Source organism: Perna viridis, chromosome 1 (genome assembly GCF_037379345.1).
Source record: "Perna viridis isolate PV_CMFRI_1.1 ecotype Kerala chromosome 1, ASM3737934v1, whole genome shotgun sequence".
Lineage (NCBI taxonomy): Eukaryota > Metazoa > Mollusca > Bivalvia > Mytilida > Mytilidae > Perna > Perna viridis.
The window spans coordinates 37,619,335-37,633,898 of record NC_142445.1 but is presented as its reverse complement, the minus strand read 5'-3'; the positions used below and the strand labels follow the sequence as shown (position 1 = coordinate 37,633,898).

Genomic DNA, 14,564 nt, shown 5'->3' with positions numbered 1-14,564 from the left:
TTATGACGATAAAAGATCAAAGTATTGTGTCGTCATAACATTATAACTAATTTTTTGTTTTTTTTTGTTTTTTGTTTTTTTTTTGAAGAAACAGAACTGACAATTGATTTGAATGGTAAAGTATCTCAGCAATCATTTCTTCATAAACTACTATAGCACATTTGCAAATACAAGGATAAATGGCAGTTGAATTTTGGGGTTTTTCTATTGAAATAAACAAGCCAATAGTTATACTTATAAGAAGAGTGGATAGACAACAAACCCACCAGGATGAAAAATATCAGCTCGAAGCCACCCATAGGTCTTCAATAAACAATGAGGATAGTATTTGTGTGGATGGCATTACATGTATCTTGATAAATTGACAACTCAACAATATTGTCTAAACTGTATTGATAGTTGATGCCTATAGCCGATGGCAATGGTATTATCAATGTTCGCTCTATTTCCCAAAGCAGTCAATAAATTGATGGTACCCTCTATATAAGCAACTATAGTATTCATTGAAGATTTAGAAGCAAGCATTATTATGTGTTATTAACCAACTAACCTAGTAATCATTCAATTTATTTGTAAATGCAAAACAGTATTCATTTGGAAAACCAGGGTATTATGGCAGGGTTATTGTGAAACAAAATGGCTTACATTACTCAAGGACATCTTGCTGTTCTTGGTTTTATTTTGCTGCCTAAATTTATACCTTGTTTGCACATATGAAATGGACAACACTGAATGGTTTAAAGATAAATTTATATTTATGTTATAGACTAATGCAATAGATTTCAAAAGAACGTCATTTGTTTTCAAGGTACATGTAACATGAGGTATGAGTGAGATTTTCTTCTTAAAACTTTGTAGAAGTTTATACAGTTGAGCTGTTTTTTTAAGGTTGCGATTGCAACTTATAATCTAGAAAATGGCCAGCCCTTGGAAAGTTGCTCTAAATCATTTATAGGTGCAGTTCGTTTTTTTTTAATTACTTTTAAGTTATTATTTTCATGAGGAATGTAATAAAATAATCCAAAATGGACCAAAAGTGAAAAAAAAAAAGATATTTTTTTGTGACCATAGGCACCCGACAGGATATAGTTTTTTCTCGACTTTTTTTGTTAAATAAATTTGTAGTTTTTTACTTATGGACATGTATATATCATTGAAAATCAAAGATACTAAAATTACTTAAAAGCGGAACAGACATGCGCAGATATGTCTTTTACGGTATTGTAGTTTAAAGGATCGAAGACAAAAATCCCTGATAAGCACTCTTAAGTAGATCTACTTTCACCTTTAACTGAATTTCAAATTTTGTGAAATATTTGGTCAAAACCAGTCGTTCTGTCCATAATAAAAGTAAGTCCTTATGCTTTAGTGTGTCAAAAACTAATATTGTGTCCATACTTGCCCCAAATAAAGCTGCGGTCGTATCACGCTCAGCTTCACGAAGGCCTTTATAAGTCTGTCTTGCTAGAAGTTTGCCAAAACTCCGCAGACTATTTGTACAGTGGTAGACTGAGGATCATAGATGGTGAGCCCCTTCCCCTAATAATCGAAAAATTAGGATGATTATATAGAAAAGACAAGAAGCTACTGTGTTGTGCCCATTTTGTTTTCTGGGTTTTTTTAAATGCTGATGGTTTGTTTTGTGTTTTGTTTAAGGTGTTCATCGTTTTTGTTGATGTATATCTCGTACATTTTTGCTCAGTGTTCTTCAAAAAGGGAATTAAGGTTTGGTTCACGGAATTGCTATTGCTAACCTATAACACTTTATGATTGCGCTTTTTTCCCTTATTTTTTTTTCATTTTTAAAGATACAAATGACATAAAGAAAAGACAATTTACAAATATACATATTTACCAAAAAAAAGAGAAATGAATTTCCATGCACCTCCGAGCACAACTCGCAACTTTCACTCAACAACTTTACATTCATATATTAAAAAACGGACTCACAAACTCACACACACACTTACACCAACTCCATTTACAATCACTCGCATTCCTCTCGATTGCCTCCCATACAACTCAATACACCCTGTGCTCAAGTGAAAAAAAGTCGAGGACGAAGCACGGATTGCTAAGTAATACAGAGTGGCAAATATGATAACAATTCAAGGTGAACAAAGGGGTGAAGAAATGAACTGGAATTCAGGACCGGAACAGGATTAAAATAAGCTATAGAAGAAAGGAAGCTGACGTATAATTCATATGATGATATATCAATAAGACTGCAACACAGAAATCCGTTCTCCGACCTCTTACATCCAAGATGTAAAAAATCCAAATACAAAATAACAAAAAATATATGTAAAGATAAAAGAATGAAATACAAATGTGTAAACAAAAATAACAAAACAAATGGTAGCACATCACAGCCAGAGATTATCGAAGTTGGAAAAGAAAAAGAGTTACTACATCCTGGAGTTTTGCTTCGATGGAATGTAGATCGGTACAGCGAAAATATCGATCGGTTTGGCCGACGGTATCTGCTTTTTTACCTTGCCAGTGTTTTGTCGTTTTGATGCTGGTTGAACCCCTACTTCCGATTGCTTCCTCTTCCGGTTGACTAGGGTAACTGTTGTCTCTGGTACCAACTCAATTGTGCTGCGTGACTGGTATTCATAGGCAGGGAGTGTGGCAAATTGTTGTAATGCTTGGCTCCAGAAGTTTACATGATTAACTTCGCATTCAGATTTTGACCGGAAAAGTGCTTTGTCAGGATCTGCTTTTTGTTTGGTGGATAAAAAGTTCAGTTTCATGATAGAGCGTTGCAGAAGAGCCTTTTTGAGAATGGTATCTGATTAAATGTCCTCTGAATTTGAACCGGAAGTGAGGGGGTATGGCAAGGAGTCTTGGTGTTTGTTACGGATTTACGAAGAAGGAGCGGATATGATTTCTCAATGACATTGGCAGTAATTTCATCAGAGTTATTGATTTTGATATTACGTGTTCTGACTGGTTGAAATTTCATTGGCATAGGCTCTGCCAGCCTCTTGGCGATTTCAAGTGTGGATTCTCCCCGCACAAGTTGCGCAGCAATTTCTGCAATGTCCTGGTCGATTTCAATGTTTGTTGGAGCTGCATTGTTTTTAATTGAAGCCCTTGGTCCAACAACAAACTTGTTAGGAATTAATTCAACACGTGGTTGACATTTCGACTGCTGCATTTGAGATGCAGAAGTTAGACAATGAAATGTTGGTTGTTGTGTAGACTTGTATGTCTCATAGTGATATTGATTGTCATTGTGTACAGGCTCAACCGACTTGGCGGTCGGACATTTGACCTTAATGTGTTCAATAAAATCCTCGTCGGAGATATAGCAGCCCATGTAGAATGACATCTGAAAAGAAGACAAAGTTTAAGTTCTTGATACTGATAAACTCATAGGTTTGGTGCTTATTTTGTATGTGTATGTATATTGTGCTTCAGCACATCTACGCTCATACGATACTAAATTCAACATCAAATTCAAAAACAAAAAAAGTCTTATTGTATGGACAAGTTGTTCGTGTTAGTTTTTTATGTTATTTGTGTGTGTGTGTGTGTGTGTGTGTTTTCTTTTTGTATTGTTTTGTTGCGGTTGTTGTCTGCTTTGTTTAAAGTTGTTGAATGTTTCGTCATTGTTTTCTCATCCATTCTTCTACAGATTTTTTTTAATTCATGAACACTGCTAACTTCTAGGAACGCACCTGCATCTCATATTCAAATTGTTCCCGGTAGTCCTGTACATTGTACCATCCTGGGATGGCAGAGAGGTCTTCGTCAACACTGTCGTTAACATCAACAACCTGTAGAAGAAGGAATCGCAAATATAAACTTAAAACATACATTAATTATCATAGTAGAAACACTAAAATTTCTCAGAAAATGTTTTGGACGATTATCACCTACTACATCATATATTTTTCCGATAAGGCCAAAAATAATATGCCTGTTCCCTGCTACTCTACCTCCTATTTTGTACCCTAAATATTTTATGGCCATTTTGCCCAAGCAGTGTTAACTTAACATTTTATCCCCATTAACTCAATGTAAAATGTCTTTTTTAAATCAATAATATCCCTAGCTACCTTATTTTTAAGCAAGACTTTAATTATCACATATTTATTTTTTTTTCTTTGTTTTGTTTTGTTTAGTTTTGCTTGTTTGTTTTTTGTCGTTGTTTTTTGTTTGTTTGTTTTTGTTTTTGTTTTTTTTTTGTGTGTTTTTTTTTTTTGGTTGGTGTTATTTGGGTTTTGTGTGTGTGTGTGTGTGTGTGTGTTTTGTTTAATTGTAGAATTCACACACATAACACTATTATTTCACCGAGCGTTGGTCGAATACAAGCCAGATATACAAGAAGTGATAATAGATGTATTCTAAAACCAAATATAACAATACTATAAGACTATGTTAACTGATGAATGATGGCTCTACTTACATTATGTTTAGCTTTCTCTGGTACGCAGGATACTCTTCCTGGTGTGGATTTGGGAATCTATCAAAGAGATAGAAAGAATTTAGAACGTGCATGTATATTGGATGTCACTTCAGTTATTTCTCTGTGCGCGAGTGTGTGTGTGTCTTTAATGTTAAAATTTATCTCTTTGATATTTGTTGTTGCAAAGAATATTAGCGCCCCCCAACAAAAACAAAAACAAAACAAATAGAAATACAAAATCAAAACAAACAAAAAACAAGAAAAACTGTTCCAAGTACCACTTTTCATCTTTATAGAGTCGGTGTTAGTTAACTTAAGATGTGTACTGATTATATACATGTATGCCTCATTACACGCTTGAAGTGAATTTTTCAAGTGTCACCATGTCTATAGTGTATTTTTGAGATTGTATGTGTACGTGTGTGTTTCTGGTTGTTTCTTTCCGTATTTGCGGTATATGATGAAAACGATTCGTTTCTGAAACTATCTTGTAGGAAATAAAATATTTGGACTTTCTCAAGTCGTCATAATATTGGATATAGAAAACTCACCACAGAGTTTTTGAGTCCAGACACAGCGTCCTCTGACGATTTATTATTCACTGGTGTTTGTCTAGTATCAGGGGAGGCATCACGAACTCTTCTTAAAGGACCAAACTTTGGTCTTCCCTCCTTCCTCTAGAAAGCATAACATTTCAAAATTTAGTTACATTTTCGGTTAATACAAACTTACAAAAAAATTGCAATATATGTTATCACATATAGGGTGAAATATAATGTAACAAATGTTGTTGGCAAATGTGCATGGTCGTTGTATTTTGAACTCGACATAAACATGTTCCCACGTCCACTATGAGTGATTTGCAGGATGATAATAATTTATTTGATCAATTTGTTCATTACGCATTATATATATCGTAGGCATTTACATCGACACTGGGTGTTGTAATGAGAATCGACGCATCGATTACTGGGTTTTACGAAAGAGACATGATATATTTTAATCGATTATCAATTTGGCTGAAAACGAATCTTTGAGTTTTGATTTTGCAAGCAAAATTTTTCTCCACCTTTGTACATCACTTTATGAAATCATTTTGATGAAAGTCCGTGTAAATCATGTAATAGAGAGCTATTCATTTTATTTCAAATGTTATCAAGCTAATCAGAAATGGGGAAATTTTGTAAAATGACGTGCAGGTTTGGATAGGAGGCTTGACTTTCGAAAAACTTATCTATGTTTGTTGTTGTCAAGAGACCTCTGGCCGCTCCCAGGGTTTATTTTTTTTAAATAAAAGTTTATTAGGCTGATTTTGGACAAAAATATATTTTGACCAACCTGCAAAACTTCCCAATTCTTGAACGTCCAGAAATCTTCAAGTTTCTGAAGCATTTTTCTGGTTCAAATGTGATTTTTTTTTTTCTAGAGCGATATGACTATGCGACTGTTTGCATGAAACTTTGAACAGTAACTATGGGTGGCGCTGTACAATCGGCGTGACGTAGCTGACGTTTTTTATCGCGCTAACGATATTTTAAGTTATTCAATTCGTTTAACAAAAATAAAACCAATAAGAAATGATACCTTTCAAAGTATTTAAAGATTTAAATTATTAATACTAAAATTGAAATACTATAATGATCATAAAAAAAAATAAAAAATATCCTACCGTCTTTGCAATGACGTTCACGTTTCCAAATTGAAAATATCCTCTTTCCTCTTATTCCGACACAATGACGTCGTGCTTGCAGACGTCTCGAATATTCTAGTGTCTTGTGGTTGAGTTTTGTTCGGCATGGACTTAGATAAATGTAAGTCGAATAAAACGATTTTTTTTTCATTTTGATGCATGCACTAACTCTATATGTCTGTCTCAAATTGTCTATCGTGTAGCGTCATAAATGATATATACAATTCCGCGAAATTACACATAATCAACTTGAGCGCAACTCAAAATGCAATGTACATTCACGGACCTTACGGTATGTGATATGGTATTTCGTGGCTCTTTCTGGATCGGAATTAACAGCTGACTAACCAGAATTCTGGACTATTCGGTGTAGAATTATTAATTCTCTAAAACGTCTAATTTTAATTGAATAAGCAACTTTCACCCTCGCTAGTTTGTAAACATTTTGTTTTAATATTTTTTATTCTAATACAAATCTAAAATAGTATGTTCATGCGTTTGGTTGGATGGCATTACCTCTAAATTTCATATAGGTTAAACATGAATTGCCAATATTTTGTCATTGATTTTAACCTGTATATCTTTCACTAATTCAACATTCATATATCTTCATTGCAATAGAAGTAAATGAAACGCATTTGTATCGCGCGTGCAATACAAATCCAAGATCGAAAAAATTGGTTGATTATATAGAAAAAACAAAAACTGCAAATCTCTGGAGCGGGCCCCCTTTTCAGAATTTCTGGATTCGCCAAATGCTGCAAATCGAATCGTCTATAGAACTGTATTAAATGTCAGAGTAAATAGTTTCGTGTTTCAGTGTTACTTATTCCGGACTTCCTCTAAGATTGAATATATGATTCGGACATTCGAATACCTTTTTTTCTCGATTAGTTAATTCATATCTTTCACAAACTCTCTTTTCTCTTAATAATTTCATCCTCTTTGAAACAACGTTGCAAATATTACCCCCCTCGACGGAGGGACGTGGTAACCTTGAAATATTGTGGACGCATTCATTTGAATTTTTTTAGGAGTAATGAAACTTCGACTATTTTGAAAATTTTTTATTCATAAGACTAGTCCACGCATTTTCTTTGCTCTCACATTTGGCAGGGTGTATTTTAAGGGAATATTTAAGTGTGCGCACTCTACCATTTAATTTGACGTTTTTTTCAGTAGTTGTGGGACATGTTCTAGTACTTTTCAGCAGACCTGAAGGATGTATGTCTGAAACTAGGCATATTTCTTCTATGTATGGAACAATGTAGTTATGAAGCAAAGAAGTGTAGTTGTTGAAGCCTTAAAAGTATGAAAACAATGGTTCTTAAACTAACAACCCCCAAAATCGACCCCAGCGTTTCGTTCGTGGTATTGAGGCTTGTAGTGTGAATTCTTTATCCTCAGTTATTATCCGAACATAAGGAAAATGCTTGTTTTTGGTCCCCAATTTCTTTATGATTTACTTCACAACCCAAGTTCAATCCCAGCTAAAGACAATACCATAATACAGCCCCCCAAAAAATTGTGGTTGTATAGACTATCTTTGAATGGGGACTTCTGTACCAATTATATTTTCAGCAATCAGTCCTATATATTGTATGCTTTTTCTCAAATTCTACAGTGGCAGGAAACACCAGGCTTATTGTTCAATTAACAGGTGACATTTCACATCATGAAATTGTGGATTATAGTGTACTCATCTTACCATGAGAATTGATTTGTTCACAGTGACATACATATTCCATGAGCAGCTCAATGGGTGTTGCATGAAAAGCAGATGTTTACCCTTACAGTGCACCTGGTCCAGGCTACCATTTTTTTCCCATGGTTGGTTTTCTCAATTACTTTTTATTTCTGTGTGCATGTTTATTTGGCATTTCATATTCTTTGTTGTATGTCTATGTTCTTTGTCTTGTCCCAACCCCTGAATTACATTCTAATCTTTATTCTAGTGACTTCCATTCCACAAAATAATTAAACACAAAAACAACTTCAGTATAAAAAGTTTAATTTGTTTAAATAATAAATACCAAATTCATAGTAAATGTACACTATACACCAAAATACAAATTTGAACTTTTGTGAGAAAAATAATAAACAAATTAAATTATGAGCAAATGCACATTTATACAACTATGTTTGTGTATAAATTCATCAATATTCCCTGAAATTCTCAGTTGAAGTAGATATGCAAAATCATTCTTTTTCAACATATCTGCAGATAAGAACTCTTAAATTTACACACATGGACAACATAGACTAGACAGATTATCATTTGCCTATCACAAAACACAGATTACAAGTCCACACTACAGTACTACAGCTTTATTAGTACTAACATACACATACACATCTACAAACTTGTTCTATTTTCATTTCAAATCAACAGTTGTTTTTAATTGATTGTAGCTGACAAAATAAAATGTACATGAAATTTAGCACTTCTGGGAAGAAATTTCAGTCATTAAAATCAAATTTAATATCTTTGGGATTTCTGTTCATATACAAGCAAAAGTAGTTAAATAAGTATAACCAAAAAAAAAATTACCCCCTTTAATTAGTGAAATTGAATTACAAGAAAGTCCAATTCAAAAAAAAAAAACAAGACAGACAATGACATAGTAAATAACAAAAAAAAAAAACATTGATCTCAATTGTAGCATTTGGAAAAAAGAAAAAATAATAAATCAATAAATAGCTAAAAAAAACTTGCAAAATATCACTATAAAAATTTAATAAGTTAACTTCAATATGTACAGTTACTTCTACTTCACTAGGCTTGATGTGGACATTTTTTCTTGAGCATTGAATTTTTTTTCTTTTATACCAGTTCTTTGAATTTACCAATAAATATTTAATGGTGTGTTTTTCTGTAAAAAAAAAAAGCCTATATATGGACTGGCAAATTATGCAAGTAGTATGCAAAAAAAAACAAGAGAAAATTGATAATGCAAATTACTGAACAATGCATGTATCATTTACATTAACATATTAACATAAACTTCAGTGTCCCATCTTCTGTATCAAACAATTTTGTAACATTTTCCCAAATGTAAAAACCTTGACTTCATAATAATGTGATATTTAGGGCTATTCCTCACAACATAAAAAAAAACTGTATGTTGGTGTCAAAACTTTTTTACATTTTTTGTGAATGTAAGTCTTGTAAATGTAGAACTTAAACTTAGTACAGACAATTAAATATAAGGGTCACTTTGTTTATCATATCTCAAGGATTATATATACATTTGTACTTACATTACATGTATATCACCACTCACTTGATTCTACCTGTCTCATAATGTTACAAGTGTACACACACATTTCATTGAGATACATGTGTATTTATCACCTAACCTTCACATCATAGCTAACTAAAAATTCAGCTTAAAAATTTTCTGTTACTAAATGTTTAAGCATTTATTATCAATTAAATTCATGGATATGTGACTAGTTTTAAGGAAAAAGGCAAATTTTTATGTAATTCATGCATTTTTATGGACTTCGGAATATCTAAGCACCTTTACTGAAGTAAAATGTAATCCCACAACAGTTACCCACAAATGTTTACATCACTGATTACAAAATACATGTACATGTACTAATTTCATTAGCTTAAAGATAAATCTCACATTCATCTCACATTCAACATAGCTCTCAGAGAGCACAAACACCATAATTCAAAAATGAATCCATAGATTTCACACCACAAATCTACTTCCAAGGTAATCTGGAATGAAAATGGTAAAAGATATTCCATTCAGAATGGACAATGATGATGATTGTGACTTGTTTGGTTTCCCTGATATTAATTGAGTTATCTCATCAATTCTTTCCATGCTACAACAACTGTACTTTCAGTAATCTTTCCATCTCCTGAAGAGGAAAAAAATCAGGTAAATATCAACTATGTGAAGTGACTCAGTGCTCAGGCACTAAATCTCAGAAAACTAATTGTACTTGTGTACCAAAGTTAAAAGAGAACCAACCAGCACAGATGTAAGGGCAGGACTCTAGAGTTACAATTTCAGGTTCCTCTTTGAAGGTGGAATTGAGGTCAGGGAAAATTGTCAATGGAAAATAAAGAAATGTTTTTTTTTCTTTTTCAGTTCTAGAACACTAAGAATTATGAAATTTGTTATCAATATCTACATAGTAACTTTCTATACTTAGACACTTGTACTAGTGATAGACACTAAACATATAAATGTTCACTTTATATGAAATGATCCACATGACACTTTAATAATTAAATATTTATCCATTTACCAATCCCCACTTACCTCAATCAAACAAGTTTTGTCGTATTCCTGGCGATAACTGTAAATGCAGTTACTGAAGAGACTGTATAACTTTTCTAACTGTTCAATCCTGTAGTTGTTAGTTAATTTAACAGTATCATCTAAAAGTTTACATAGACGGTTTTGATCTACTACCACAGTGAACACTTCCTCCTCTAAAATTTGCAAAGCACGTTCATGATCATTAGACTGGATACGGCCTCGTGTCACACGTATTGCTGAAAAGATAAAACAATTTGTGTTTCATCACTAAGAGGCAAATTACTGAAATCAAAATGATCACAGCATATACATGTACCAACAAAAACCACTGTGGTATTAGTTACTTCTGCAAAAACAAGATATTGTAAGCTACATTGTGCTAAGAAAACCCCCCACTCAACCATTTCTGTCAACCCAGGAAAGGATAGACACAGTACAAGTCATCATGCAAAATCAATATACAAAATATCTCAACATTCCCTCCAATAGAAGCTGAGATATCTGTTATAAAGATTTCTATAATGTACCACCTGGACAATTACTAAGTTGTTCAGGAACAGAAAATAGATTAGTGATGAACCTGGATAGGGGAGACACTGTACTGTAAGTGTCAGCATGCCAAAGCAATGAACAAAATATCTATGCATTCCCTCTTATATAAGCTGAGAAGTGTTATGGGAAAGTGTGAAAAATAGAAAGTACTGATTGCAGTTAATAAAACATGTACGTGTATAAAAAACATAGCATCACTTCAAAAAAATTATATTAGGTGATAACAGTGTGAAAATACATGTATTAGGTCTGCAAATTGATGAACTCAACACCAAATTATCTGGCATGTGTGACTCAGATGCAAAAAGATAGTGCATCAGTTTTTGCAAGTATAAATTTACAAAAAAAAACAGCGAAGGGGGGCATTGGCAAAATTAGAAGAAGAAATAATATTAGATTATGTAATATTTTTTCAACGAGAGGGAGTTTCGTATGCTGATCTCATCAAGCGGCTTTGCCGCGAGAGGAGATGAGCATGAGAAACTCCTGCAAGTTGAAAAAATATTAAATAATCTGTTTATCGCTGTTTTGCTGAATTGTAAGGTATTAGTTTTCTTTTATTTTCAGTTTTGTTGACCTAAATATGTACGGTAAGTTTTATAAGCACTGCATAAGCACTCAAAATTTTCTTTCAGGACTATTTTTCAGCAACGTGCAATGTGATGTCACGTATGTTGTGCAGCTGTGATACGTATTTTTTTTTTTAACTTGGTTAACTATGACGATCGTGTTTAAAATTTGTTAAATAATTTTGGGATTTATTCATTCTAATCGGGTAAGTTACTGTATTTAATCATTTTTCCATTGTAGACTAGAAATTATTGCCACAAATTAGCCATTATATTATATGCAGTAAACAAACCGATGGTTATTTGGGGTATCAAATATTCCTACGCTGTTGCTTGTATGTCACGCGAGGACATAGAAACTAGCAATAACTTTCAATCTCACTCCACTGGCGTAAGATTGAAAATTATCGTATAGCAAGATCAGAGGGATTTTAAACAAAATAGCAATAAAGAATCGTAACAGTTAAATCCTAAAAAACATGAGAGGATAATCCCTGAACAAATGAAAGATACATCTTTTCCACATTTTGATGCATTCTAAATGTTGGGCAACCAATGAAAATAGCTAAGCATTACTTGGCATTATCAGTGTTCATGTTGCTAAAATGTGTTTACACAGAGATTGGCAACATCATCAGAGATACATGAATATGATTTTGCACCAAAACATCACAAGTAAAGTTAATAAGAGTCTCCTCCATGACTACAAGTAGACTTCCTACTTAATGCAGCATTTTCTGGAAGATATTGGTATTTACCTTTGCTCAACATGATCAAATTTCTTCCACTTACAAGACAAATCCAATTTTTCACTCATTACACTTGGGCTCTGCTTGTGCAAAAAATAAAATTTCTCAACATTTATGTTGAAATTCAAAATCTTCAATTAGAGCTCTTATAAAAACCTATTTTTCTTAACAAATCAGAAAAATTTTGTGGCATTTGCATCTGCCCTACCTTTCTCTTCTTTACTTTCTTCTTCATGCTTTTGTCCAGTTGTAGCTGATTTATTCATTTTCTGGAAGCAAATAATAAGTTTTGATCCTAAACTAATATATCAACTTCTACCTACAGAGTAGTTTAAAATAAAACACAAGAACATGCAATGTTTGTGTAAATAATATTGATATGGGAAAAAATCATTGTAGTTCTATTAGAATAATTAATTCAAAATGCCTCAGTAATATTTTCTTCACATTGATAAAAGCATAAAACAAATACATGTACAAAAGTACTTTTGTTTAACAATTTGAATTATAAAAATATGTAAAAAGACTAGATGGGCCATCTTAATGTAACATTTTTGATTTCTGCTTCACAGCAACAAAGAACAGAATAAAACTCAAAACATGAACATGTCAACAATAACACAAAAAAAAACATATATTGTTTAAATTAAACTGGAAATAGAAAACAAACAGGGTACTCTGCCAAGTATTGAACTAACCAGAACCAATTTTATTTCCTGTTAATGCTGTGTAAAAAGTCTCAGTTTTCATATCTGTGACAACAATCTCTGATGTCTATGTACAGATGGATTATGTATATTGACATACTGTAGCTTATGATGTTAGTTATATATGAAATAAGGTTTAAAACCCTTCCATTCACAGACATGGTTTTACAGAACAAAAAAAGCAGAAATTGCCAAAATCAGAAATAAAAAATATGGAAAAAAAAGAACTGTAACGGTAGACTTTGGATTTGAAAAGAAAAAAAAAACCCAAAAAAACCCCCAAAAAAACAGAATTCCGTTTAAAAATAGAAAAATATCATGCTTGTACTCATTATTTGCATTCAGAATAAACTTTCAAAGAATATGGATGTTTAACCTTTCAACACACAATCAACCAAAGGTGACAAAAGCAGACCATGAGAATGAGTTTGTAAAATTTTGAAAAAAAAAAAGCCTTTTCCCTTCCTTATGAAGAATATGAGTGATTTTTACCTGTTCAGCTAATTGCTTGGCATGTTCAACACTATCAACAGAGTCTCCATTGCTATCAACTGAACTACTGATTCCACTGTCGGTTTCCATTGGTTTTGATGTACCTACCCGTGGTGATGATTTTCCCTGAGCAGGTTTATTTGGAGCAATGTTTTCTACTACCACAGATAGTTCATTATACTTAGGTGATGATGGTCCATGTGAAACCTGAGTTTTTGCTGATGGAAGTCTTTCTGGTGATTTTGATGACCTTGATTTATCTGATTTCCCTGATGAATAACGAGTTGGTGACCTGGATGTTGACTGTCGTGAGCGAGGTATATCACGATTAACAGAATTTTCTCGAGATCTATTTGACACTGAGTTTCGCCTTCCAGTAGATGAGACAGAATTTCTCCTTCCTGATGGTTCAGGAGACTTCCCTGAGGGTTTAGAAGAGGGTGAAACTTTGTGTCTGGCAATGGCTTCATCAACATCATAGTCATCTGTATCTGAAAAACGTGTCTCTTTAGCACCAGAATCAGGTAGTCTCCCTTCTCTGTGTCTTGATTCAGATCTGAACACCCGCTTCTTCTTTCTACATCTATAGCCCGAGCTACCCCAAATATCCCTTTTAGAGGAAGACTTTTTTGCCGACCCTGAGCAGTCGTCCCCTGAGTTTGCCCTTCGACAAGATGGAGTTTTCTTTTTTGAAGATGAAGTCAACCTTTTCACAATAGCTTCACCTTCATCTGCAGAAGTAAAATCCCTGTCGGGTGATTTCATAGGTGAATTTTTTTTAAGGCTTTTTTCCACAGCCCATTGTTTTTCTACTAGCTCTAAAGGAGATGTTTCCTCAATGTCCATGCCTCTCAGTCTACGACTAGTTCTAGTGTTTTTGCCTGAGGATGAGGGTCCTGGGGTAAAAGGGTTTGGAGCTGCTACTCTTGTTGAGGTAATTGGTTTTGTGTGATAAAAGTTAGGAGCAGACTTTGAGGGATCAATACCTGAAATGTAGGAAATAAGAATCACATATAGAACATATACATTTTAGTACTCTTCAAATTGTATTTCAAATAATTATGGCAGCTCAGTGCATGTTATACCATGTTTTATGGGACAC

The 14,564-nt window shown here is 33.3% G+C and overlaps 2 protein-coding genes across 6 annotated transcripts in view; both read right to left on the bottom strand.

The window, feature by feature from the left end:
* Positions 1–34: 34 nt before the first annotated feature.
* On the bottom strand, positions 35–5,879 carry LOC148628619 (uncharacterized). Of its 2 annotated transcripts, XR_015924049.1 has the most exons (6): positions 5,756–5,879; positions 4,969–5,094; positions 4,418–4,474; positions 3,687–3,785; positions 2,496–3,337; positions 35–1,539 (listed from the first exon to the last, which is right to left on the bottom strand). XR_015924049.1 is itself a non-coding variant. In XM_088591210.1 (5 exons), exons 1-5 carry the CDS (start codon positions 5,807–5,809, stop codon positions 2,753–2,755), a joined length of 921 nt encoding a protein of 306 aa, XP_088447336.1. In that variant the 5' UTR covers positions 5,810–5,879; the 3' UTR covers positions 1,553–2,752. The 2 variants fall into 2 exon arrangements, 1 of the variants encoding a protein (XP_088447336.1); XM_088591210.1 differs by lacking the exon at positions 35–1,539 and having other exon boundaries at positions 1,553–3,337.
* Positions 5,880–8,101: 2,222 nt separating this feature from the next.
* The window catches only part of LOC148628617 (ATPase family AAA domain-containing protein 2-like), a 47,733-nt gene continuing 41,270 nt past the window's right edge, over positions 8,102–14,564 (bottom strand). For 3 of the 4 annotated variants that reach the window (XM_088591127.1, XM_088591138.1, XM_088591158.1), the window contains 4 exons: positions 13,463–14,448; positions 12,472–12,532; positions 10,394–10,629; positions 8,102–9,986 (listed from right to left, as the gene is read on the bottom strand). In XM_088591127.1, coding sequence (XP_088447253.1) covers positions 9,951–9,986; positions 10,394–10,629; positions 12,472–12,532; positions 13,463–14,448 — 1,319 coding nt within the window. In that variant the 3' untranslated portion in view covers positions 8,102–9,950. The remainder of the gene's footprint in view (positions 9,987–10,393; positions 10,630–12,471; positions 12,533–13,462; positions 14,449–14,564) is intronic. The other variant, XM_088591148.1, reaches the window with a different exon arrangement.